Raw genomic sequence first — 27,059 nt, 5'->3', positions numbered from 1 at the left:
GCTGTGTGAGACCGGGCATGGTGGCTTATGCCTGTAATGCCAGTACTTTGGGAGGCCGAGGCAGGCAGATCACCTGAGGTTGGGAGTTCGAAACCAGCCTTACCAACATGGAGCAACGCCATCTCTATTAAAAATACAAAATTAGCCAGGTGTGGTGGCCACACGCCTGTAATCCCAGCTACTCAGGAGGCTGAGGCAGGAGAATTGCTTGAACCCAGGAGGTGGAGGTTGCGGTGAGCCTCCAGCCTGGACAACAAGAGTAAAACTCCATAAAAAAAAAAAAAAAAAAAAAAAAAAAGCTGTGTGATACATTAGCATTTGGTGAATATAGTGGGTAGGAGGGATTTGAGGCAGGGGAGTATCTCTAGACTTAACCCTCCAGGGGCTAAGGGGTTGCAGGTGCAGCAGAGACACTTAGACTTGATGTAGAATGGGGGTCTGTCTTTCCTTGGAGTAATGCATCTGCTGCTTATAGGGTGTCCAGTGCCTGCTCCACCACTTCCAGGAGTGTGACCTTGGGCAAGTTATGTGACCTGGCTGAGATCAGGTGTACCATGCAGAATGGGAATGACCACAGCCACTCCATAGGGAGTTGGAAGAACTGATTGAGCATCTGGAGGTCAAGTGGAGTGGGGGCATTACAGGATGGAGAAGCAGCCTGGATAGAGTGCAGGGTGAGAGCACGTTTGTGTCCTTGGAGCCACAAATAATTCCTAGTGGCGGCATGTGACTCTGAGCTGCAGTGGACATGCCAGTTCATAGGATGTCATTTCATGGTTCTCTGCAGAATTATCTGCACAATTATCTGCACAAATATTTGTGTCCTTGGAGCCACAAATAATTCATCTGCTGCTCCTGCAGCAGATGAAGCCCAGTGGCTCATGATTTCAAATATGCATTCAGCTAGCTTATCCTGTGTGTGCGTGTGTGTGTGTGCGTGTGTGTGTGTGCATGCACATATGCACATGGGTGTATTTCAGGGGGATAATCCCAGAAATTGATTTACCTATGCTTGTCATCAGGCACAGCCCTGTTGATATTTTCTTCACAGTTAATCCAGGTCTTTGGAGGTTCCCTTTTGATTCATTTTAACATTTTAGATTGTCACTGATGAAGAGTGGAAATGTCAACATAATTCAGAGAAAGATCAGCAACAGAAACATACGTACAGACACCCACGAGCTCACTCCCCTGCCACATGTTTTTTATGTTTCGATAAGCCCTCCTAGCCCTGGTCCAGGGTGCTGGTGGTGGCACGTGACTCCGGGCTGCAGCGGACATGCCAGTTCATAAGATGTTATTTCATGATTCTCTGCAGTCTTCCCTCTGGTCATTGTAAATACTGGCATCAGCTTGGTATTTTACAAAGGGTAAATGAGTTTGCTCCTGACATACTCCCTTGCCACCATCTTAATATTTTTCTGTTTATTAGAATCTTTTAAAAACTATTCACCAATTATTTGAAGCGGAATAACCCTTATGAGGATGGTTTGCCCAACTGCCTTTGAGATAACTTCCTTACCATTGCAAACACTGAGGTTCAGGAATCCTTTGAAGAATTCTTCATTAGTTCTTTCCTTCATAGGTACTTACTGACCATGTGTAAATGCTCTAATCTTCCATGCCCAGTGAAGTTGGCCTGGCCTCAGCCTCTAGGGATCAAGCCGTCGAAAGGGCTGACAATGAAGCAAATGGAGAATTAGAGTCACAGTCACCTGCTGAGGAGCTCAGGGTTCACTTGCAGGCAGCTGAGCAGTGACCCCCTCAATCCATAGGGAAGTGAGGGGTCTGGGAAAAATTTTCCAGAAGGGGAGCATCTGAGCTGAGCATTGCCAGAGGCTCCCAGGGTAGGTGTGAGGATTTTAGTAGAGGGAAGCCCTCCCACGGGGGGCAAAGGGAGGTGTGGTGCACCTGGAACCTGCAGGAAATGGCTAGAAAGTTCATGGCTACCAAGTGCGGCATGAGGGAGTGAGGCAAGGTGAGAGGCCAGGCTGGATGGGGTGGGTGGAACATGGCAGCCCCCTGTGCCGTATTCAGATGAGGACAGTGATACTGAACGATTTTAAGTGGCATATTAGTCCATTTTCACGCTGCTAGAAAGAACTGCCCAAGACTGGTTAATTTATAAAGGAAAGAGGTCTCATTGACTCATTGTTCTGCATGGCTGGGGAGGCCCCAGGAAACTTAGAGTTATGGAGGAAGGGGCAGCAGGTGCTTCTTATGTGGTGGCAGGCAGGGGAGCGAATATGTGAGAGAGCAGAAAAAACTACCATTTATAAAACCAGCAAATCTCCTGAGAACTCACTCAATATCACAAGAACAGCATGGGGGAAACTGCCCCCATGATCCAGTCACCTCCTATCATGTCCCTCCCTCGACACGTGGGGATTTCAGAGAGGGAGACATGGGTGGCAACACAGAGCCAAGCCATACCAGGCAGGATGTGGTGTGGAGTCCTCAGGCACAAGGCCCTCTCCTACTCCCTTCTGCAAGCCCATCTGCTAATTGGATGGCTGGGGGGACCCAGGCATACATCCATGAAGGGAGGTCACACTTGGCTCTGCTCTGGAAGGTTACACATTGGCTGCCTGGAGTTGAATCCGGGAGGGAAAATGGGTTGGAAGGCTGGGCGTGGGGGAATCCCCCTGGGCGGGGCCCAGAGTTTGCCTCTCACAGACTTTCAGCTTGAGAGCCTCCTCTAAGGGTGTCTTTCTCCACACAGGCCATGCTGCAGTAGACCCTCACAGCGTCTCTTCCTGGCCAAGAGAAGCCTGTCCCCAAGAACAGGAGAGCCATGGTCGGCCTCCGAGGGAACGCTGTGGCTGGCCTCCTCTGGATGCTGCTGCTGTGGAGTGGGGGCGGCGGCTGCCAGGCTCAGCGGGCAGGTGGGGCCACCATGGGCTGTGCCATGCTGTGCTGGGGACAGAGCAGACAGCATGTGTCTGTGAGCATGGGCTGTGGCGTGTGCATGCAAGTGAGCTCACAACTGACTGTGTGAGAGAGAGGGAGAGTCTGGAATCCAAGTGTGAGTCAGCTGCCCTCCAACCTAGGGACAAAAAGTCACCAGCTGCTCAGCAAGGGCCTGTATGTGTCTGACAGTGTGTGTATGAGTGTGTGAGGAAGTGTGAGTGTGAGGGCGAGTGTGTGAGGGAGTGTGAAGGAATGTGGGGGAGTGTGAGTGTGTGGGACTTTGAAGTGTATGAGGGAGAGAGAGAATGTGAGTTTGAGGAAGAGTGTGGGGGAGTGTGGGGGAGTGTGTGTGAGTTTGACAAAGTGTGTGGGGGTGTGTGGGAGTGTGAGCTTGAGGGAGTGTGTGGGGGAGTGTGAGAATGTGTGTGAGTTTGAGGGAGTGTGTGAATATGTGTGGTGATGTCAGTATGCATGTGAGTGTGAATGTGAGGGGATGGGTGTGTGTTCGTGTGAGAGGAGGAGAGAGCGTGACAGAGAGAGGGAATGAGTTGCTTTAACACATCTTAATCAGTCACATCCTGGGTTGTGAGCCTGTCTCTACCAAGTGTGTGCAGGTTTGGAGCTCGGGGAGGAGGCCCGGGTGAGGACCTGGCTGTGTTGTCCTGTGGAGGTTCTGGGACACATTCTGGGGGACATGTACACACTGGAGCTCACTTAGCAAAGGCATCCAGGACGGTGAGAAAAGTGTGTTTATGTAGTAGACCCGGTAATTGGGGAAGTTGACTGGAGATGAGAAGGCCCGGGGCGGGAGGGGAGAGACATGGCAACATGGTTTTGCTAACCTGTGTGAGGGCCCCTGCCCTGGGGGAAGGCATGGGTCAGTGCTTAGTTGTGAAGGAGGGATCAGGGTCCACAACCTCGGCATGGAGCCTGCACACTAGGGTCCTCAATAAGCAGACAGGTGCGGTGTTTTGTGTACTGCCCACAAGGCGGCCAGGGAGACTGCCTGTCATTAGATCCAGGAAGCAAAACGCTGGGCCCATCTTACAGAAAGTGATATTCTAAGGCTTTTCTCCCTGGACTTAAAAAAGAAAGGTTGACATTATTTCTTTATTGAATTTACAGAGTCGTCTCATGCTTTTTTTTTTTTTTTTTTTCCTGAGCCTCTCAAAGCCTGGCTAGCTGGAAGGGCAGTACTAACTGTAGACGTCCTGTTTTACATGCAGGGAACATGAGATTTCTGCGCCCATCTAGCCAACCCCAAATGCACAGCCAATGCACAGGATTATCATATTTAAAAGCAAAAAGATCCTAGGGTGGTCTCCTCTGTGCCCTCATTTCAGAGTGGAAAATGGTGGGCCCAAGGAAAGCACTCACCTGCCAGCAGTGGCATAGCCCCTGCCTTAGCAGAGTCAAGGCCAGAAGCCAGGGCACCCGCCCCAGTTCAGATCTCTTCTCTCCACATCGCACTCCAGCCTCACGGGCACAAAATCCCGCTTGTTCCCTGGCCTCTGGGAGAAAATATGCCCTGAGCTCAAAAGGGCCCCTTGGGGAGGCCTCCTGAGCAAATGAAACTTCTGTAGCCTTTAAACAAATTTGCTCTAGGATTAAAGCCTGCAGGCCAGGGTCTGCCTGGCCCTCAGCAGCAATTATCCTGAACAGCCTGGGACATTATTGTCCCAAGCACAAAAGAATGACCTTTTGTGTCAAGGAGAAAAACTCCCCAGGAATCATCTCCAAGTCTGCACATCTGGTCAAACACACTCCAGAGTTCTAATCCTGTTAGGGATCAGTCCTGCTAAGGCTGGGATATAACTCAGTGCCTGACATGCAGATTGTCACTTGGATTTTTAAAACTGGAGGGAAAGGTAGGTGTGTGGAACATTCAAGGGTAGCATTGGCTCAGACCACATAGGGAAGCATTTGTGGGAGTATGTGTGTAAATACGTATAGCTTTATCGTTTTTCTGTTTTTTGAACTTTATTGCTTGCAAATATAAAAGCAAAAAATACAAAAAATAAAATTCACTCATAGCTCTGCTTGCCAGAGGTAAGCAAGTATTTCCTTCTCAGGTTCTGTCATGCATACATGCATATGTGCGTGCACACACACATGCATAGGTTTTCTTTCCAGAAATTCTATGTTATACATATCATTTTATAAACAACTTTTCACACCCAGTGCTATATTGGAAAAGTGTATCCATGCTGGTAAATAGGGATTCTTCTGCAGCCGTCACTGTCATGGCTGCCTAGCAATGAATACGTCATAATTTTTCTTTAAGTAATTTCTTTAATTCCACATAAGTGATTGTGTCATTATCTCCAGCATTTTTTTTTTTTTTTTGGCCATGCTGCTGTGAATTTCTTTATACATCTTTTTTTCTTCCATTTATCTGATTGTTTTCTTGGGATAGATCACTAACTTTGGAATTGGTAGATAAAAAGATACCCTCCTTTATGAGGTTTCAAAGCCCCTGAGAAAGGGTGTGACAAATCCACAGTCACTTGCTGAGCAGGCAGGTGCATTCTCCTCCAACTCTCATGCACCCAGGCCACTACCAGACCATTTTACCTTTTCCAATCTGGTATTTCAACAAAGTGGTTTTTTGTTTTGTTTTGTTCAGTTTTGTTTTGATAGCCAAATGTTTGTGCCTGGTGTTCCCAGAGGCCTGGTCAGCTGCTTCTGTTGGGATGGCGAAACCCCACCTTCTGGAAGAGTCAGACTAGGGCTTCTTTTTTTTCTTTTTTTTTTTTGAGACAGGGTCTCACTCTGTCACCCAGGCTGGAGGGCAGTGATATGATATTGGCTCACTGCAACCTCCACCTCCCGGCTCAAAGGATTCTTGTGCCTCAGTCTCCTGAGTAGCTGGGATTACAGTCATTAGCCACCATGCCTGGCTAATTTCTGTATTTTTAGTAGAGATGGGGTTTTGCCATGTTAGCCAGGCTGGTCTCAAACTCCTGGCCTCAAGTGATCTGCCCACCTTGACCTCCCAAATTGCTAGAATTATAGGCGTGAGCCACTGCGCCCGGCCTTAAGACCAGGGCTTCTTGATAGTTTCTTGTATATTTGTGCAGCGTTCTAGAGATTGGAAAACACTTCCCCTTGTATTATCTGATTTTAAAGGGCTGAGTCGTTAAATATCTAATGGGAGAGTGCTGGCTAAATCAATTATGTTCATCCCTGCAGAGGACTCTGTGCAGCCATGGAAACCGGCATGATCAAACTAGAAATGGATTTCTACCTTATAACTAAATGCAGGGAGAACAGCATAAGTATCAGTGTGTCTGGTACAGTCCCATTCCTATTAATAATTATATGGAAATAAAAAATAATCAAGTATATATACCATGCTTTAATAGTGGTTATCTCCGTGTAAATGGGAATACGGGCATTTAAAACATCTAAACATCTTTTTTTTTTTTTTTGAGACAGAGTCTTGCTCTGTCACCCAGGCTGGAGTGCAATGGCGCAATCTCGGCTCACTGCAAGCTCCGCCTCCTGGGTTCGCGCCATTCTCCTGCCTCAGCCTCCCTAGTAGCTGGGACTACAGGCACCCGCCCCCACGCCCGGCTGATTTTTTGTATTTTTTAGTAGAGACGGGGTTTCACCGTGTTAGCCAGGATGGTCTCGATCTCCTGACCTTGTGATCCGCCCGCCTCGGCCTCCCAAAGTGCTGGGATTACAGGCATGAGCCACCGCGCCTGGCCATCTAAACATCTTTTGATTGCATTTTCTGACTTCTCGGAAATGGGCATGCATTATTTGTGGTAGGTTGAAAAATAATGAAAAAATGGAGTTACCTTTTAAACAAAATAAAAGTGAAGAGATTGAGGCATAGTGCTGTGTGGTGGCTGTTAATCATTTTAATGTGATGCTACCTATTGTCAGTTGAGCCTCACAGTAGTCTTGGGGAAAACTCATCATTATTGCCAACTGAAAGTTTGGGAACTGAGGCTCAGGCCCTTCAGGCAGCCCAGGGCCCCTGGGTCATGAGAAACAGGGCAGGCAGGCATTTGAGCAGGTGTGTGTGACCCCAGTGACCTTTATGCCCCAGGACAGTGCCCTTTCCATGCCCATTTGCCCTATGCCACCCCTTCTCTCATCCCTGCAGGTTGCAAAAGTGTCCACTACGATCTGGTCTTCCTCCTGGACACCTCCTCCAGCGTGGGCAAGGAGGACTTTGAGAAGGTCCGGCAGTGGGTGGCCAACCTGGTGGATACGTTCGAGGTGGGCCCCGACCGCACCCGTGTGGGGGTCGTGCGTTACAGTGACCGGCCCACCACAGCCTTCGAGTTGGGCCTCTTCGGCTCGCGGGAGGAGGTCAAGGCAGCCGCCCGGCGCCTCGCCTACCATGGGGGCAACACTAACACGGGTGACGCGCTGCGCTACATCACGGCCCTCAGCTTCTCCCCACGCGCCGGAGGCCGCCCCGGGGACCGCGCCTACAAGCAAGTGGCCATCCTGCTCACCGACGGCCGCAGCCAGGACCTGGTGCTGGACGCCGCTGCGGCTGCCCACCGCGCTGGCATCCGCATCTTCGCCGTGGGCGTGGGCAAGGCACTCAAGGAGGAGCTGGAGGAGATCGCTTCAGAGCCCAAGTCCGCCCACGTCTTCCACGTGTCCGACTTCAACGCCATCGACAAGATCCGGGGCAAACTGCGGCGCCGTCTGTGTGAAAGTGAGTGCTCCCGGGCCCCACGCGGCCCCTGCCAAGAGTGACGCCACCTGCTGAGCCCACGGGAGGGGTCCTTGGGCAGATAGGGACCCTGCGGCCGGCTCCAGGAAGGCAGGGGAAGTAGCAGGTGCAGAGGCGGAGGGAACCCACATTCTTGGGTTTGGCCACACAGGGAACTTAGTAGCACGTGCACCCCCTGGACATCCCTGTTGTCAGGAAGATGCGATGTCTTCTTCCATCCAGAGGCAGAGGTCGCCAGGGGAGGCAAGAAGGGGTTTGGAATGAAAGAGAGCTGGGTTCTAACCACCCTGCCACCTGGGAGATACTTGGTGTCTCATCTTTACCTCTGATATGGGAACATCCTCTACTTACTGCCCGGAGCTGTGAAAGCTAGAAACTGTGCATGCAAAGTCTGGCCTAAAGCACTGGGCATATAGCAGGGTCTCCCAAGGGGCTGTGATAAGGGATCATGCAAGAAAATGGGCACATACAGGCTCCGTCAGCTGTTCCCAGCAGCCCAGAGTCAGTCATTTAGACACAATCAGGAGCTGCTTATCCCAGAGGCCAAGTGCTGTTGACCGGGTACCCTCTGAGATAACCCAAGGCCTCTAGCTTATTTGTCTGGAATCTGTTGATTGTGGCTGGCGGTATGGGGAGGGGAGGCAGAGAGCTGATGGTCCCCAGGGCTCTGACCTGGAAGCCTGACCTCCAGGATTTAGTGGGGGTCACTCTGAGGACAGCCCCCTCCCCAGGACAGGAAGGGTGAAGTGGGTCTCTCATGTTCTACACTGTCTCCAGCTTCTGCCTCTTCCTATTGCATTGGGGTGACATTTGTCCTTCTTGGGTCACAGTGGGTGCTGAGTAACCTTCTCCTCCAGACCTAGCAGGAGCTGTGCTTTGAAGCTGGTCAGGTGGAGTGTGGAGCCTCAGCCTCTGTCTTTCTGATTACTGCAGGGGACTGAACAACCCCTGACTGGGAAGCCGTAGGTTATACGTTGGCCAGGGGCAGGGAAAGCCTTGGGGGGCTGGGGCAGCATGGAAGGTGCTGGCAGCTGGGTGTGACTCAGCAGGGGAGGCAGGGGCCTGATCCTGAGGCTGTGCCTGGCTTGCAGCCCCGTGAGAACACAGCTAAACCATTTCTGAAACTGGGGTGGCTCTAGGCTGCTGTACCACAGTATGACCCTTTTCTCTGTGTTGGCTCTTTTAATCTCCACTTATTTCTTCAACAGATACTTATCAGATGCTTATCTACTTTTTTGTGTGACCTTGTGCTGATTTTTGGGGCTACAGAAAAAGATAAGACACAGCACCCATTCTCAGGGTGCTCATAGTCTAGAAAGCAGGAAAGACACATAGAAGGGAATATGGTACTGTGCAGGTAAACTTGAATAAAGGCACAGGCAGCCAGGTCCATGTGTGACTATGGTATGTGTGGGGATACGGAGAATGAGGGAGGGCTCCCTGGACGAAGTGGTGCTTAGGTTATTTAGAGCAGGAGCATGAACTGCATGGGATTGAGAAGGATGAGATGGAGTGGGATTAAGGGATGCCATGACATGGTTGGTGAACCATCATGGGCCCATGCAGCTGGGGAAAAGGAGGGGATTAGGGCTGCTGGGTGTTGCCAGATTGTCAGGGTCCCCATAAAGGGGGGGCTTGTGTGCTAAGGTGAAGACATGCTGGAGGGTTTATGCAGGGGTGTGACATGGTCAGATCTCTGTGGGGAATGGAATGCGACTTGTTTTGAACAGCAGGACAAAGGGAGGCCTTTCACAAGACTGCTGGAGAAATTCAGAGAACTGTGTTTCAGGAGAGATCCAGCATTGATGACTTGGCCCATGTTACAGAGGTGGAAATCAATGCCCAGAAGGCTAAGTGAAGGTAATCTACCCTAGAGTATGCAAGGCATTGGCTGTGGACTTTCCATAAGTGACTTCACTGACCCGTATCACAACCTCATAGGATAAGGATTCTGTCTTTTGTATAGATAAGAGCACACAGAATGCTGAGATCATGGAAGGCACAGCTTCAAGGCATGTTGGGCCCTCAGTTGTAAGCCCGAGAGGGGATGGGTCAGGTGGGGAAAGAGGAGTGATAGGAGACAGCTCAGGCAGGGCTGGAGCTATGGGATTGATCCAGGTGCGTACTGGATGAATCAGAAATCTGTACAGATAAGATCTAGGCACAGGGTCACAGCCCCAGCTAAGAAGTAGAAATTCAATGTGGTAGCTCAGGAACAATGAATTCTACCTGTCATTCCAGAATCCAGAACCCCTTGATGCAGAGTGCTGGGAAACCAGGTTACTTCCAGATCCTTCCCACTGTTTTTTGTTTGTTTGTTTGTTTGTTTGTGCCATCCTGACAGTTTTGGTTCAGAGTGGTTCTGGATCTCAGCAGAGACAACTCTAGACTTTGAAGCTCCTTCATGCCCAGGGATGGCTCTGAGGATGGCAGAGACAACCCCAGAGAGGTCAAGTCCCTGGGATGTACCGCACAGTTAATAGACACCAGGGGTGGGAACAGAACCCAGGCCTTCAGACTCCAGGCCTCTCCCCCGTGCCTCCAGAACATGGGCTTCACCATCATTGACCTTGGTAAAGCAAATTTGATAATATTATGACTTTCAATTGAAAGACCAGAGGTCAGGCAGCTTCAAGCGATGAAACCTCGATCCATTCATTCCACTCTCCGTTTCCGGGTTCCTCTGTCTTGGTGTTAACTCTGTTCTTGGCTTGACTTATGTATCAGAATTATACTGGTAAATGGGTTTCAGTGAAGAGACTCTGATGAAGGTTTTATTTAGAGGAGGGTGAGATCAACAAGGGATACTGAGGTACGCACAAACTAGTGATGGGAGAAGCCAGCTGAGAAGGGATGGAGTGTATCACTAGAGTCTGTGAGGGCTGAGATTGGGTGGCCCTGTAGGACCCTTAGTCATGAAGGCATACAGTTCTCTTGCCAGACCACAACACACAGGCAGAGAGGGAGCAAGAAAGAAGCCCCTGCCCCTTATCTACTCTTGCATGGCTGCTCCTTCCACTAGCCTGACCCTGTCTGACTCCAGCCAAGCAAGGCCAAGTGATGCAGTCACAGTGGCTGGCCTCCTGGGCTGGGAACAGGGCAGAGGGAGAGAATGGACATGGGAGGGCAACCTGGGGACACCATGGCAAGACACCTCTCAGTGAATCTCAGAGCCATGTCTGCCTGCAAACCCGGGAGGAGAAGAGACTATTACCCAGCAGGCCTGGCGCTCAGTCTCACTGGACTAGGGTAGGTCATGTGACCGTCCCTACACCAATCACTAGTCTGGGAGTGGAAATAGGTTGAATATTTTCGGCCTGTCACAAGACCTTGTTTAACATTTGGGAGTGGAGTTAGTTCCCAGCCCAGCTCCCTCAAGGAAAGGGATTTGATACATGAAGGAAAACCAGTGAGCTGTTACCAAGAGAAAGGGAAACCTACGCAGGCCAGCCCAGAACACACGTCCGCCCTGATCTCGTCAGGAAAAGCTCATGGATTCTGTGAAGACAGGGCTTCTCCAAAATCCTAAAATAGATGTAAGATTTAAGTGAATGCTCAGTCATCTAAAGGGAATCAGTTTTTGTAAATACAGCTGTGAGATGAAGAGGGCCTGGTCTATTCTGGCTACAAACGAAATGAAATCCCCTTACAATTGCTTCAATTAGAAACAAAGCAAAACAAAATAAAAGAGCTAATAGTAACATATTGGAAAGCAGCTAGTGAGATTGAATCAGGGAGCATGGCAGAATTTGAACACCAGAAATCTCTTGGTACACAGAGGATGCCTGTGGGAGACTTAACAGCCTGAGGAGGAACTAGTCTCAATAGGGGCCACTTATTGATGAGCTGGAAAATGGTAGACTAAAAATATCAGGATTTTTTTTTTTGATGTAGTCATCATTCAGTTAGATCCAACTCATTCATTCATTCAATAATCATGCATTAAAACAGCCATTTGATTCAATCTCATTTATCCATTCCTTCATTAACAGTCATGCATTGTAGTAAACATTCACTTCATTCATTCATTCATTCATTCATTCAAGCACATTGAGTGATTCCTCTGTGCTGGACACAGGCCAGGTGCCCATGATGCAGTAGTGAATCTGGCATCCTCTTTGTCCTTGAAAGGGAAACTCTTGTCTACTTGGGGCAGCAGGAAAATGGCAGACAATTACACAACAGAGTGTGTAATTTTATATATGCATTAGTTTACCTGCCTAGTGTATCTTCACACACAAGCATATAAGCTTCACAAGGGCAAAGTCTGTTCCTTGTGGTACCTCAGTGCTTAGAGCAGAGACTAGTATGTAGGATGAGCTCCTAAATATTGTTTAAAGGAAATCAAGGGCAGTGGCCTGACAGTTAATTCTGTGCTTGCTGTTGTGATGTGCACATTAGAAGTTCATGGGCAATGATCTATTTCACTCCCCACCCCACCCCCGCCAAAGAAAAGAATAAGAACATGAAGCAAATCTGAAATTATAGCCAACAATAATGGAAATACTGAATGTGTTCACACTTTGGTGAACAGAGACAAATGGTTAGATTTTGAAGGCTGGTGCAGATTTGGAAAAGACAGGCTGGCTGTTTTATGGTTGATGGCACAGAGACACATAGGGGCTGAGTGGCCTGTCCAGGATTGCTGGGGACAGGTGTGGAAGCCTTTCTTTGGTCAGAACCTACTGCCTAAGAGTGAGTGCTTTCAACCATCCTTCTGGAATCTTACTGAATATCTAATAATCAAACTACACAGTGTCTAGAACAGATGTGGCTCAGACCTGGTGGCCAGTGGCTGTTTGTTGAATGAATGACTGAAACGAACTTGAAAAAAAATCATTATTCCCATTTTACAAATGAAAACAAGTATCAGCAGACTGAGGAGTGGAATAACAACAGTAACAACAGTAACACATGGCCAGTGTTATTACAGGCACATTTCAGGCATCATCTCTGGCCTCCCTAGTGGCCTGACCTCCCCGGTGGCCTTCCCTAAGGTCTGCCGTGATGCTGGTGGCCATGGAAGTGTCTCTGTGTCATGGCATCAACTCCTGCTTCTCCATCGCCTGACAGAGGCTCCCGGGGGATGCAATCTCAGCCTCAGCTTCCTGCAGTGTGTGGGGTGGAGGCCGAGGACAAGGCCAGCCCCAGAGCATCGGCTATAATTAAGAGTTTTCTCCACCCCAGGCTTTGTCGTGGCCACAAAACGAGCTTTATATAGCTTATCGGGTCACTGTAAGTGAGCCTGTGGAATGCCAGCTGGCGACGGCCGAGAAAGCCTCCACCTACTTCTATTTTGGGGGCATGCTATGGTGGTCCTCTCTCTCCTGTCCCCATAGCCAGGGAGTCCCTTGCTGCATCCTGTCTTTTGCGCTTGGACTTTTGGGCTGAGATGTTGGTCTGGATTAATGCAGAGAAGGAGCCTCTCCCATGCTCCTGTGGTGTTTTCTCTCTCCGGATGTGTGGTCATCCCCTCCCCTCTCCCACCCTGTTGTGAATATGTTCATAGTTAGCGCTATTCTTGTTTAATGAGAGTTTTGACTCCTGGGTGCTTACACTTGCCAATACGACTGAGGCTGGGAGTAGAGCGAGGCTTCTTTTGTGTGAGGAGATTAATTTTCCCATTTTATTGTTCACCTGTGGTTCTCCCCGGGAAAATGTCAGCATTGAAACTCCAGCTCTGCATTTTGATGAGAGTGTCATTCTGTGCGGTTGACTTAGCCCCCTGCGTCTCAGTTACCTGTGATGTGGAGTCAGTTCCTCCTTGCAGATGGGTTTGTGGCCATGATCAGGGAGATTAGTCTAGCGGGTGGGTGCTGACACTGATGGAGGGGCTCTCCTTTGCTTTCTGTTGTAGTTAGCAGGCAGAGCACTTAACCTTTCAAATAAATTCATTATGAGGTTCACTTAAAAATCTATTGTGCACATTTTTTCTTTCTGTAGTTCAAAACACCTTTAGTAAATAATACAACTTATGTATATAGTTGGGAATGGACTAAATAAACATTTATAGGTAATATCTCACAACACTGGATGCTTTTACCCACTCTTTATACATATTATTGACTTATTTTTTCAATGCCTATTCATTGAGCTTCGGTTGTCTTTCAGATACTGTTCTGAAGTGTGAGAGTTACAGGGGTATGCAACATATACAATCCCACTTTTAGGGTGACACTTTCCAGAAGGGAAAGGAGAGGGGCAGTCCATCAAGTGATGGGTGAGGTCATTTCATGTGGTGATAAGTGCTTCAAAGCTGAGAAACCCAGGGAACTGGGTCTCTTGGAGGAGAGAAAAGTTGCCTTGATCTTGGAATGGTGTGAAACAACTGTGCAAGCCAAGATTGACAGGCTGAGTTCCAGGCCTGGGGAACAGGGACCGCAAAGGGACTGAGTGGGGGTGGACTCCACATGATGGAGGAGCCCAGTGGCTGGGATGGAGGTGGGGTGGCAGCCAACAGTGCTTAGCAGGAGAGCGGGACTGTTCCCATCTGTAGGAGGCAGGACTGGAGCCTCAGCCATGTGGCTTACCTTTCCCCGTTCACACAGCTCGGAGGGGCATCCAGGGGGCAGCCCCGAGTCTTCCCTCAGCGGGAAGAGGGCCTACCTCAGAGCCCCTGCAATTATCTTTCCCTTTGAAGACACAGCCACACATGTCCCAGGGGACGGCAGGGAGGCTGGCTGTTGGCAAGTCTGGGTGGCATGTCAGGCCTGGGAAATTCTAGGCACTGACTCCCTCTAAACAGGAGTGTTGTACAGGAATCAAAGTGGGCATGGCCCTGCTAGTGGCATCACCCCCTGTGACCGTGCCTTCCAGGCCACACTCCCACCTCTGTCCCCACATCCCTCTGCCTGGCCTGAGACTCCACGGTAAACTCAGGGTGCACCACACCCCACTCACACACACCCCCACACACAAACACCATGCGTACTAGGCACATCACACACCCTAGATAGAAGCACATACACACACACCCCTCGCAAACCACACCCACTCACACCCACACCCACATATGCACACACCACACACACTCTCCACACTACACATACCACACACACCATGCATGCTACATGCATATACACATACACAAACACTATGCACACCACACATACCACACACATGCCACATAGATATGAACCACACACCACATGCAAATACACGTTTTGCACACTGCACATGAACACACTATGTATACCACAGACACTCCGTATACACATCACACACATACATGAACACATACACAAACACCATTTACACCCTGCACACCACATGCACCACATACACACTATATATAGGCACATGTGCACACACACCACACACGCCACACTCCCCACATACACACACTTCACATACACACCCATTCACCTATGCACACCACACACACTGCACACTATATATAGCACACACACCTCACAGAAATACAAACCATGCGTACCACACACACTGCACATAGGCCACACACAGCACACACACACCACATACACACTACACACCACACACCACATGTATACAGCTCACATTCTATATACACATGCTATACACCACATACACACACAATTCACACACACCATATATACAAACAGCACCCATACAGACACCACAGATGTACCCACCCACCTACCTACATACAACGTACACAGCTCCACACACTGTTGGCCATGTACTCAACCCTCCACACGCACACACAGGCACCCCATGCACATAAGACCCTCCACACAAACACAGACCACACACACGCTCCACGCACACCACATGCACACACATCACACACACATGTATATTATATCCATGTGCCCACATACATAATACTCCACATATGGCCCCATGTGCCACCCTCCACATACATACCAGGTACATAACACCCCCCACACATATACACACTACTCATACACACATGCAGCACATATATCACACACACCACACACACATCTGGGAACATGTATGTGACCACAAAGTGACCCACCCAGCTGTTCCCTCTGGGTGGACCCGAAGGCTGGGAGGGATGGGCAGCAGTGTGGGTTGTGGGTTTGGAGCCGCCACGTAGAGGTCTGTGGCCTGGCACTTGGGACCATGTCAGCCTCAAGAAGTCAGTCAGTCCGGGCCCCGCCCTCCAGCTGCAGGTCACCAGGAGTTCCTCTTGGGAGGCTTATTAGGACTGAGGTCACCAAATAGAAATCGTAATTGAATGACTTAATTCTGATTATGTGCTGTGACATTTTATGTGAAAATTACTGAAAATGATGGAAAACTAAAACTCCCTCATCATTTATTCTAAATGTGTGTACTTCAAGGAAGAAGAATAGTCTTCCAACTCTGCCCAGCCAGACCTAAGCCTGGAGATGACCGCTAGAACCACTGGCTTCATGTCACTGACTCCTGCCTCTGCCTAAAACTATACGACCCACGTATTAGAAGCAAGGAGCTTGTGTGACACAAGTGCTTCGCTGTCAGCGCATTTCAAACCAGGGCATGCAGTCCATCTCATTCTCAATGGCACAGGTCTCCTTTGGCTGGGGGAGCTTGCACCATCACCTCTTCAATCATTCCCAAATTGATGGTGATTTATCTTGCTTCCAGGTTATGGTTTCTTGCGACAATGCAATATGAGATGTTCTTGTACTGAGCTCCTTATGCACCTGGGGAGTTATTCCTGCAGGTGGATTCCTAGAAGAGGTTTCCACAGTCAAAATAGCTCCACCAGTGGCTGAAGCTGGTTAAGCCACAGCCTCTGGAGCCAGGTCACCCAGCTGGGTCTCCCAACTCTGTCTGCTTCCTCTCTGTTATTCTTAGGCCAGTTCCATAAGCTTTCTCTGCCTGGTCTCTTCATCTGTAAGAAAAGGATGCTGGGCTGGGCGCCGTGGCTCATGCCTGTAATCCCAGCACTTTTGGAGGCTTAGGGAGGTGGATCACCTGAGGTCAGGAGTTCGATATCAGCCTGACCAATATGGTGAAACCCTAACTCTACTAAAAATACAAAATTTAGCCAGGCGTGGTGGCGGGTGCCTATAATCCCAGCTACTCAGGAAGCTGAAGCAGGAGAACTGCTTGAACCTGGAAGGCGGAGGTTACAGTGAGCCGAGATCGTGCCACTGCACTCCAGCCTGGGCGACAGAGTGAGACTCCGTCTCCAAAAAAAAAAGAGGAGGACAGTGTTGACACTCTCTACCTTGTAGTGTGTTAGGATCTATTGAGTCAATACCAGAGGAACTGCTGGTGCAGTGATGGCCCTGAGTGTGGACTCTTACTGTATACATTTACACACATGATGTATTTGTGTGTGTATTTATTATGTATATATACTTTCAGGAAGATGATCGAGTTAAATATCTTTCACTTGGCACAGTGTTTCTCAACTTTTAAATTATTATTATCTACCCCCAAAGGAGCCTCTGTAAATACTTTTTTCCTAACTATCCCCCTTCTCTGAAACTGCAGTAGTATATATGTATTATATATCCCTGTATGCTGTTGGGTAGAGTAGCACCTTGGAGGGCCTAAGGCTATTGTGATATCTAAGATTCTCTCCCACTCCTTCCCAAACTGAATTTTGCCCCCCTTGGAAGTGATGTTGCCCCCTTTGAGAACCCCTGACTTGGGATGTATGAGAAGATCACAGGATGAGAACTCAGGGAAGGCCTGAGGTTGGAATCTGTTCCTCTCTTCCTCGGAGGCTGTGATTTCATAACCTCATCTTCAGCAGGTGGACTCAGGTCTAAAAGCTTCAGTGAAATCCAGGCTTTCTTGTTTATTTTGACAAATCAGTCTTTTGAACTTTAGTTTTCCACATAAAATAAAGACAATAGGCCGGCTGCGGTGGCTCATGCCTGTAATCCCAGCACTTTGGGATGCTGAGGTGGGCAGATCACGAGGTCGGGAGATCGAGACCATACTGACCAACATGGTGAAACCCCATGTGTACTAAAAATACAAATATTAGCTGGGCTTGGTTGCATGCGCCTATAATTCCAGCTACTCAGGAGGCTGAGGCAGAAGACTTGCTTGAACCAGGGAGTCAGAGGCTGCAGTGAGCCAAGATCGTGCCACTGAACTCCAGCCTGGCGACAGAGTGAGACTTCATCTCAAAATAAATAAATAAATAAAGACAATAATAATACTACCTAGTCTCTAGAGCAGAGGGAACACACACATAAAATGCTCCCACTGCAGCCTGGTACATCAGTGCAAATCACAGGTTAACTCTTGTTATCACATGTCATTGTTAAGACTTGTGGTCTAATGTCAGTGGGGCCAGAGTGGAATCCCAGGTCTGCTACCTGCCAGCCAGGGATCTCAGATCTCAGTCAGGGACTTCACCTCTCTGAGCCTCGGTTTCCTTGTCTGTAATCTGAAATGATAGTTACCAATCTGGTAGATAGTTACCAAGTTGTGGTTCTAACTGTGGTTCTTACTGTTATCCTACTTAATATTTTTATGACAAGTCTATATAAAAAAGAACATGCCACAAATCAAAGTGCTTGGCAATACCGTGACTGTATCTGAGCACCATGTCACAGGGAGGGAGTTGGGCAGAGTCGAGAAGTTCACCTGTCTTGAGTTCTGTATGGCAACTGGTCCATTCAGGAGCGGAAGACCCTCCATGATCGAATTCAGAGGACAGCAAACTACAGCCCAAAGGCCAGATCACTGGCCAGAAACCAATTTTACAAATTGTGTTACTGGACAACAACCATGTCAACTTGTTAACGTACTGTCGATGGCTGCTGTCACACTGGGATGGCAGGTTGAGTTGTAACGACAGAGACCGCATGGTCCAAAGGCTAAAGTGTTTACTATCTGGCCCTTTACAGGAGTTTGCCAACATTTGATAATATACTCTGAGGTGATGACTGAGAATCTGGAGTTGCTGCCTCCAGCTCCTGAGGTGCCCTTGGCTAGGACATTTTGTGGGGGCCTCAGTTTCCTCCCTGGGGTGCTGAGTGGTGTGGCTCCTCTTAGAGGGTCCCTCTTCTCTTCCCTTCCACGTCTTGGTCAAAATGCATGACCAGCTGCCCACTCTGTGTGACATCTAATGACAGATACTTCCCTACCTCCCATTGTTAGGGGTTAGCCATGTATTCTCAAAAAGCATCACACCCTCCTAGGTTTTGGACACAGATTCACATCCCAGTGGAACTAGAATTGGCTTGAGGTTTGATATGAATCAACGCTGCCTGGCCATGGGGCCTTGTGCCAGCCACATCACTCTGTCCTTGGTGCCATCCCAAGTAAAGTGGAGACTGCACCTTACAGGTGTGACGATCTCATCGACTAGGGTCATGCCATGCCCAAGCATTCAGCTCATGGAGACTCTGCATTTCACATGGGGATTTTCATTTTGAGTTGAGAAAGAGATGAAATATAGAGTGGCTACAATTAAATAGATAGTTGTAAAAGGACATATGCATAAACATAGACAATCCCTATATAAATACATGTCTCTATATAAATGTGCATATATGTAATGAAATTCATAGAGGAACTCTGCACTACTGAGTGCCTCTCATGTCCTGCAGCTAACCTTATCCTGGCAGAACTTGTTTTACACTTGTCAGAGAATGAGTAGGGATGTGGGGTTATGCGATGTCTTGGGGATTTCCAAGAAATGTGGTTGATTAATTGTGATGCTTCTGACACAACCTCGCAGTTACTGGAAGACTGAAGGAAAACAAGTGTCAAAGCTATAGGTTTTAGGTGACTTGTTTTGCTGTAAGATATGTGTTCTGTCTTTGTCCTTTTGATTATGTTGACCCTGCTTTCTTTGAATTTACCCCCACACAGACACATGCACAAACACACACACAGTCATACAAACATACACACATCGACACACTCACAGGCATACAAACATACACAGATAGACACACAGGCATACAAACACACACACACACACTCACACATAGGCATACAAACATACACATGCATTCACACGAGGCATACAAACATACACAAACATACACACACATATACACTCACACACAGGCATACAAATATGCACACACATACACTCATACATAGGCATACAAACATACACACACATACACTCACAGGCATACAAACATACACTACACTCACACACAGGCATGCAAACACACACACAAACACACACAGACATTCAAACATACACAAACATACACACGCATACACTCACACACAGGCATACAGACACACACACAATACACTCATATACAGGCATACAAACACACACACACATACACTCACAGGCATACATATACACACACACAGGCATGCAAACATACACATACAATCACACACAGGCATACAAACATACACATACACTCACACACAGGCATGCAAACACAAACACATTCACACACAGGCATACATACACACACATACACTCACACAGGCATACAAACATACACACATACACTCACAGACAGACATGCAAACATACACACTCACAGGCATACAAACATACACACACATATACTCACACACAGGCATACAAAACATACATACACATACACATGCATACAAACATAAGACACACACATACACTCACACACAGGCATACAAACACACACATGCATACAAACATACACAAACAAGACACACACACACACTCACACACAGGCATACAAACATACACACAGACACACATGTGCTCACATACATACTACACAGCCCCACTCATATACACATACTCAGATGCACACACACAGACAGCCAAACCTAGAAAGGGATGTTCAGGACAATAAAGACCACTTCGTTTTGCCCCTTACCCTGGAACAATCTACATGTACTTGCCCAGAAAAAAAAAAAACTGTTAAAACTCTGTCTGCATTTTGAGTGTCTGTCTACTCTTGTGAAATGTCTACTTCCATTTTCTGAGAATCCAACCAGTCAATTTTGCTTGCTCTGTCATAGACACATGGGATGTCTATTTGTTTATAATAGGTTCTTATTTACATCAATCTAACAACAGATGTAAACATAAATGGCCGAAGGGGTGGAAGGTAATAAGAGGAGCTCATTGGCACTGCCCTGGGGTGCCACGACCCCCTGCAGGTGAGTTCTGGCTCCCCTGAGCACCCAATGCCATGTGTGTTTTCTACTGAAGACATTTTCTGTCTTGGACCCTAAATCTGGGGAATAGAAAGACATTTTCCTGCCTGTGCTCAGGTTGGGCTGAGAGTGAAACACCTCCCAGCTGAGAAGGACTGTGCTGGCTGGAGATGAGGTTGGAATGTGGAACTGAGCACCTCCATCCATTGCCTCTGCTCCTCTGGGCTGAGAGGTCTGGGCTGGACCTGGCTCTGCCCTCAGATCAGCCCTAACCAGAGTAGCCTAGGGCAAGACAACAAAGGGAAGCTTACATACTATGTGCAGCTCCTATTTATATCTTGTAGATCAAATTTTAAAAGTGTCCTGGAAAAATCACTTCTTTCCTTCTAACTTGACGAATTTGCCTGCACAAAAACCTGGGAGGCGGGTTTGAATTCAGCATCCTGGGACTCTTTAAAGTGACATGCACAATCATGGTAGCCCAAGGAGAGTCACACCCAGGCTCCTAGCCCCAGTCCACGGCCTGGCCTCCTTCTGTTTGTATCTCCTGCTTGGTCTTGAGCCAACGACGGCTTCATCTGCATGTGTGAGGACCTCCTGATATATAAGATCAATCTCTGTCCACAAACCTGACAGACAGCTGCCCCTTAAAGGCCCCTGGGCCCAGGAGACCCCAGGAATGGTCCAGTCCACCCTCAGGAATACAGATGGACAATGAGGCTGTACTTTAGAAGGAGAATGGGCCAGGTTGAGATCGTTTGGGTGGGGAGGTCCAAGGTCCAGATCCTGAAGTGTGGTCTAGAAGATGAGCATGGGGTCCAAATGGGAATGGTTCCCCTGGTCCCTCCTCTTCCTCTGTGGGATGAAGTAAAACTGGAGGAGGTCCAGAGGAAGGCCCTAAACTCTTCTGTGCCCAAGAACGGCGTTGCTGTTTCTTTTTTTTCTGGGGAGGGGGAACAAATGGAATTGAAAGAATACAGTTTGTGAAATCCAATAGGCTGTAAACCTTTTTCTGCTGTTCGCTGTGTGGATTTGGGCAGAAATCTGGAAAACAGCAAGTAAAAATCTCCCCCATAGATATGTTGCAAAGATTCAATGAGAGAGCATTTGTAGATTATCTATCATAAGTGAATCTAGACTCCACCTCACTACCTCCTGCGTTGCCCACTTTAGAGAGGGGTTAACCAGAGCCCAGACAAGGCAGGAGAGCAGTCAAGTAAAACTGCAGGAGGCAGAGCACAGCCACGGAGCCCTGCAGGCTCCCTGCACTCACTGCTGTGTTGCGTTCTCACCCCTCCTTTCTGGCAGCCCTTGATGCAGAAATGTACCCTTAGGGAGTGAGGATGACTTGCTCAGCGCTATTGCTTTGTAGACTGGGATGTAGGTAAAATGAACCACAGAGACTTCGATCTATGTACCCCAGGCCCCCAACACTATCACTGAGCAGAGATGGGGCTGGGATGGTTTTCCAGGCTGGAAGTCAGCTCCTTACCCTCCTCACTGTGTCACGTATAGTTGACAGCAGAGTCCACAACCAGGGAGGTAAGAGTAGAATTGTCTCATTGGGAACTCTGACCGAGCAACAGATTATTTCGATGTCAAAAAACAAACGGCCTGTGCAACGTGCTATGCTGTCACTAGATGGGCAGCAGGGACTGGGTTGAGGCATGTCCAAGGCTCCGTGGTCTACAAGGTTTTGTTGCTTGGAAGCCACAAGTGGCTTTAGGCATCTACAAGGAAAGAAACTGGGAGCCAGTAAGCCTTCACTGAGAAACATTAAAAATCTGGGCCAGCAGAGGACTTTATTTTATCTTTTAAACATCTTAACTCCTGAGACCCAGCAGTTTATATCCTGGTTAAACACTTGGAAGTTTAGACTGACAGACCTGGGCTTGAATTCTTGTGTTTGCCCTCTGTCCCCTCTTTACTTATGGCTGGTCCTCTGTGTGTTTAATTTCAGCACCTGTGAAATGGGTAGAACAAGCCCATGTATTACTATGAAGATTCAATGCATTAACACAGGAAAAGTGCACCAGGGGGCGCTGGGCACAAGTCTCCTCCTCTCTGATTGATGCCCGTGCGTCCTTGAGGACATTACAAGCGCTCTCTGACTCAGTTTCCTCACCTGAAAACATGAAAACAAAAACAAACAAAAAAAACCACCTTGTATTTTTGCTGCAAACATTTTGTTCATTGATTCAGGAAATATTGATTAAAGGCTTACTGGAAACAGTATCTGCATGGGTCAAGGTAGTATAATAGTTAATATAAGGGAAAAAACAAGAGGAAAGACAGCACTTAAAATTATAGCTGACTGTTATAGCTGGAAGTTATAATAAGTGCTCTGTAGGACATAAACAACAGTGGGAGGGTAAGAAAAAAGGAAGAAGGGTTCTGCTCAGGTCACGGAATTAAGGGACCCCTCTGAGGACACAGCCAGGCAAAGGGCACTCTGGGTGGAGGAAACTCTATATAAAGGGACAGCAGTGACCTCAGCTCCAGCCTCCAGAAGCCAGTGCCCCACAGCTTCTGGAGTAAACACAAAAGTGGTAGAGGCCAGGAGTGGGGCGTGGACAGAGGCCGACTTCCCTAGGGTGTTGTGGCCACGGGAAGAATTTGGAGTTCTATTGTGATTTGAATGGCAACCCATTGAAGACTTTGCTTTGTTTTACTTCAAACTTTATTTATGTATTTATTTTGAGACAGAGTCTCGCTCTGTCTTCCAGGCTGGAGTGCAGTGGTACTATCCTGGCTCACTGCAACCATCGCCTCCTGGGTTCAAGCAATTCTCCTGCTTTAGCCTCCTGAGTGGCTGGGACTACAGGCGTGTGCCACCACACCCGACTAATTTTCTTTCTTTTCTTTCTTTCTTTCTTTTTTTTTTTTTTTTAGTAGAGACAGGGTTTCAACATGTTGGCCAGACTGGTCTTGAACTCCTGACCTCAAGTGATCTGCCCATCTTGGCCTCCCAAAGTGCTGGGATTCCAGGCGTGAGCCACCGCACCCCGCCTACTTTAAGCTTTTTAGTGAAGGATAGAAAACATCCAGATAGCTGAACACATCTTAAGTGTACGGCTTGATGAATTTCTCACAAATTGTACATCCCCTTCTGCCCAATGGAGCAGTCTGAGCAAGAGAGGAGTACTGCCTTACTGTGCTTTAAGTTTGCTTTGTTTTGTGTGGAAAGCAGGTTGCGGCCAGGAGACATAGAGGCAAGGAGAGAAGCTGGGAAAAGTCTTAGGCCAAGTGAGAGGTGCCTGTGGCAGGGTTTCTGTTCTGTTGTTTATTGTAAGGTCCAACCCCAAAGCAGCAAGAGTGAGGGGAAGAAGGCGAGGCCTGGGAACATGTACAGAGAGAGTGTTACAGAGATGGCAGTAGCTGCCCCAGAAAGCAGCGCTATGCGTTGAGTCCTGTAGGACGTCAGCATTGCACAGAGGCCACCCTGCAGTGAGTGCTCTTGGAATAGTCTACCTGGATAGGGGACAGGGTGGATAACTGATTTGCCAGCTATCTTGTGTTTCTGGCTGGTTAAATTCCAGCCTGAGGAGTGTTAAGCCCTCTGTAGTTCCAGGCTGTGTACCCAGTCCCTCTGTGCAGCTGTGGGGAAAGCCAGATCCCATGTCCCATGAGCTTCATGTGAGGTTGGAAGTGGCAAGTGGAGCTCTAACCTCCTTGGTCCAGTTGGTCTGCTTAGGACCCAAGACCCCTGAGACCCCTGTCCCCAGCAGGAGTGATGGATGCCCTGTGGAAGTGCAGCCTCCTGGGTCAGGGCTGAGGATGCTGGTAGTGTGAGGAGTTTGCAAACCAGCAGAAGGGGTTGGGATCTCCGCTAAACAGATGAGGACCTGGGGGTGGGGTGGGGGGATGGCAGCAGGAGCTGAGGATATCTGGGGAGGTGCGCGAGAGATGACAGGGCAGAGCCAAAGGGGAGGCAGTGGAGATGGAAGTTCGCAGAAGTAGTATCTGGAGAAAGAACATATGGATGGAAAGCAAACTCCTGGGTGCAGAGCCACCCTCATGGCACTTAAAGTTTGGGGGCAATAGAGGGAGAGAGGTACAGTGGTGTGGGAGAAAAAGTGAGTGGTCTTTTTGGTTTTTGGAGACAGGGTCTTGCTCCGTTGCCCAGGCTGGAGTGCAGTGGTGCCATCATAGCTCACTGCAGCCTTGACCTCCTGGGCTCAGGTAATCCTCCTACCTCAGCCTCCGGAATAGCTGGGACTACAGGCACGCACCACCATGCCATGCTAATGTTTGCATTTTTGGTAGAGATAGGGTTTCACTATATTGCCCAGGCTGGTCTTGAACTTCTGGGATCAAGCAATTTGCTTGCTTTGGCCTCCCAAAGTGCTGGGATTACAAGCGTGAGTCCCCACACCTGGCGAGTTGTTGTCTTGAACTCATTGTATCATTGGTGGCTTTGAGGTCATGCATATAGAAAATTCAAATAAAGCTTGAGATCCAGAGAAGCAGAGGGTGAGAAGCACAATTTGAGGAGGTGCTGGGTCGCTTAGTCTGGGTGCAACATCAAGGTGGCCACCTGGAGTGAGGTCTCTACGCTGTGCCTCTGGACCCTCCCTGGCTTAGCCCAGTCCCGGCTCTGCCACAGAGGGGATACACGTGTGGGTACCTCTTACACAGAACTGAATGAGAAATCGACTAGATCAAGGTAAAAGAAGTGAAGAGAGCCAGGGTGAGCCCAGAGGTCTTGTGATGTGTGGAGGTCTGATGGAGGAGGGTGAGCTAGCAGGAGGCTGGCAGAAACCTAGAGAGGTGGGGTAGAGAAGAGAGGGGAAGGGAAAGAGAGTTTAAGATCAGGGGTGGGGTGGGTGAAGGGGTTGACTGGTTAGTTGGGAACTGTGAGCAGATAACTGATCAGAGAGCACAGCACATAGTAATGGTCTGATGAGGAAACGGAAGATGGAAAGAATGAGCAGCTTGTTCTCAGTCGTCCAGGGGGAAATGGAAGGGGAGCTGCTTGGAGGAGCTGAAGGTGAAGGCCTACAGCCACCGTTGCTTCACTCTCAGGGTGTGGGGATGGGCATGGCAGCGGTAGCAGAGCCCAGGATACAGTAGTGGCTCAACCATGCAGGGATGCAAAGCTGGGAGGCCTCGCCCCTTTGCCTGCAGATCCTCAGAGGTGACCTCAGTCTACAATGGGAGGTACAGCGCCCCAGTGGGTGCCCTGGAAGGAGGAGAGTAAGTGTGTGTGTGTGGGGGTGGCGCTACCTCTAGATTGTGTGCTATACCCCCTCACTTGCCTTCTCCAGGCCTCAGCCCTGTGCGCAGGGACAGCTCTGATTCATGGCTGGTTTTGTACTTGGGAAGGCTGCACCAGATGCCAGATGTTCCTCACGGACATCTGGCTGTCATTCCCCACAGCCTCACCAAAGCTGCCTCAGGGATGCACCAGTTCCCATTCCGGGAGCCCACCTCCACCAGCCTTCCAGGGAGGGCCATGGGCAGCCATGTCCAGTTCTGCCTCTGACCTGAGGCCCAGTGAAGGGGTCCTGGTCTTGCCATCTGCCTCTACATGGTGTTCAGGGGACCTGACAAGGTGGAGGGCTGAGCCCAACCCCTTGCTCTTTCCTGGGGGCTCCATGCTCCTGTTCCTGTGGCCTGCCTTTGCCACTGGCACTGATTTTGGGGTCATGACTGTGTGAGTTTGGCACAGACCACATGCCCAGGCTGTGTGCTAATGGAGAGAACGTGGCTGGAGGTAGCACAAATATATCACACCTTATCTTGTTTGCATGTCTTCCCTGAGAACCACAGACTAAAAGAGGCAGGATATGTGGGTGAGGAGGCATTCTGGGCTCATTCGGCTAGTCCCTTGTTTTCTGGGGACTGAGAAGGGAGATGGTTTATCCACAGACATGGAGTGACTTAGGGTCAATGCTGAGAGCAGGCCTAGCCTCCTGGGGCCCGTCATACCGTGTTTGTGACCTTCTCTCCTCTGACCTCTGCTAGGGAAGGCCTATCTTCTCTCCAGGGGCTGCGTGAAATATCTCTTCAGCCCTCCTCTGGATTCACGTGATACTCTTGCAATGTGCCACTCCTTTGATTTTATGCAGCTCCTTCTATTCACAATCCATGTAGGGAAGCAGGGAGGTGTTTTGCTTTGTTTTGTTTGGTTTTTCCTCGCCTGCCGGCCTGCTCAGCAACCCTCTCACCCGGGGTCGAGCGCTGCGCAATAAAGACCCTGGGGATCTTCAACTCCTCCTCTCTGAGCCTGTAGAAGCTCAGGGTTTGGAGGGTAATGGACTGACTAGGTTTGGGGAAATGTTTTGCTTGGCACCCTCAGGTTCCATGGTCGGAATCTCCAGGGGAAAGCTGGACGTGGTGGGCACGTGCCTGTAGTTCCAGCTACTCAGGAAGCTGAGAACGGGGGATCACTTGAGCCCAGGAGTTTGAGGCTGCAGTG

General features: G+C 48.9%; 1 protein-coding gene across 2 annotated transcripts in view; it reads left to right on the top strand.

The window, feature by feature from the left end:
* Window positions 1–27,059, top strand: part of COL22A1 (collagen type XXII alpha 1 chain) — a 327,910-nt gene that overhangs the window by 25,507 nt on the left and 275,344 nt on the right. For both annotated transcript variants that reach the window (XM_028852945.2, XM_077942884.1), the window contains exons 2-3: window positions 2,723–2,885; window positions 7,028–7,594. In XM_028852945.2, the coding sequence (XP_028708778.2) occupies window positions 2,795–2,885; window positions 7,028–7,594 (658 nt within the window). In that variant the 5' untranslated portion in view covers window positions 2,723–2,794. The remainder of the gene's footprint in view (window positions 1–2,722; window positions 2,886–7,027; window positions 7,595–27,059) is intronic.

Source organism: Macaca mulatta, chromosome 8 (genome assembly GCF_049350105.2).
Source record: "Macaca mulatta isolate MMU2019108-1 chromosome 8, T2T-MMU8v2.0, whole genome shotgun sequence".
Taxonomy (NCBI): domain Eukaryota; kingdom Metazoa; phylum Chordata; class Mammalia; order Primates; family Cercopithecidae; genus Macaca; species Macaca mulatta.
The sequence above is the reverse complement of the archived record's forward strand: the minus strand, read 5'-3'. Positions and strand labels throughout refer to the sequence as shown.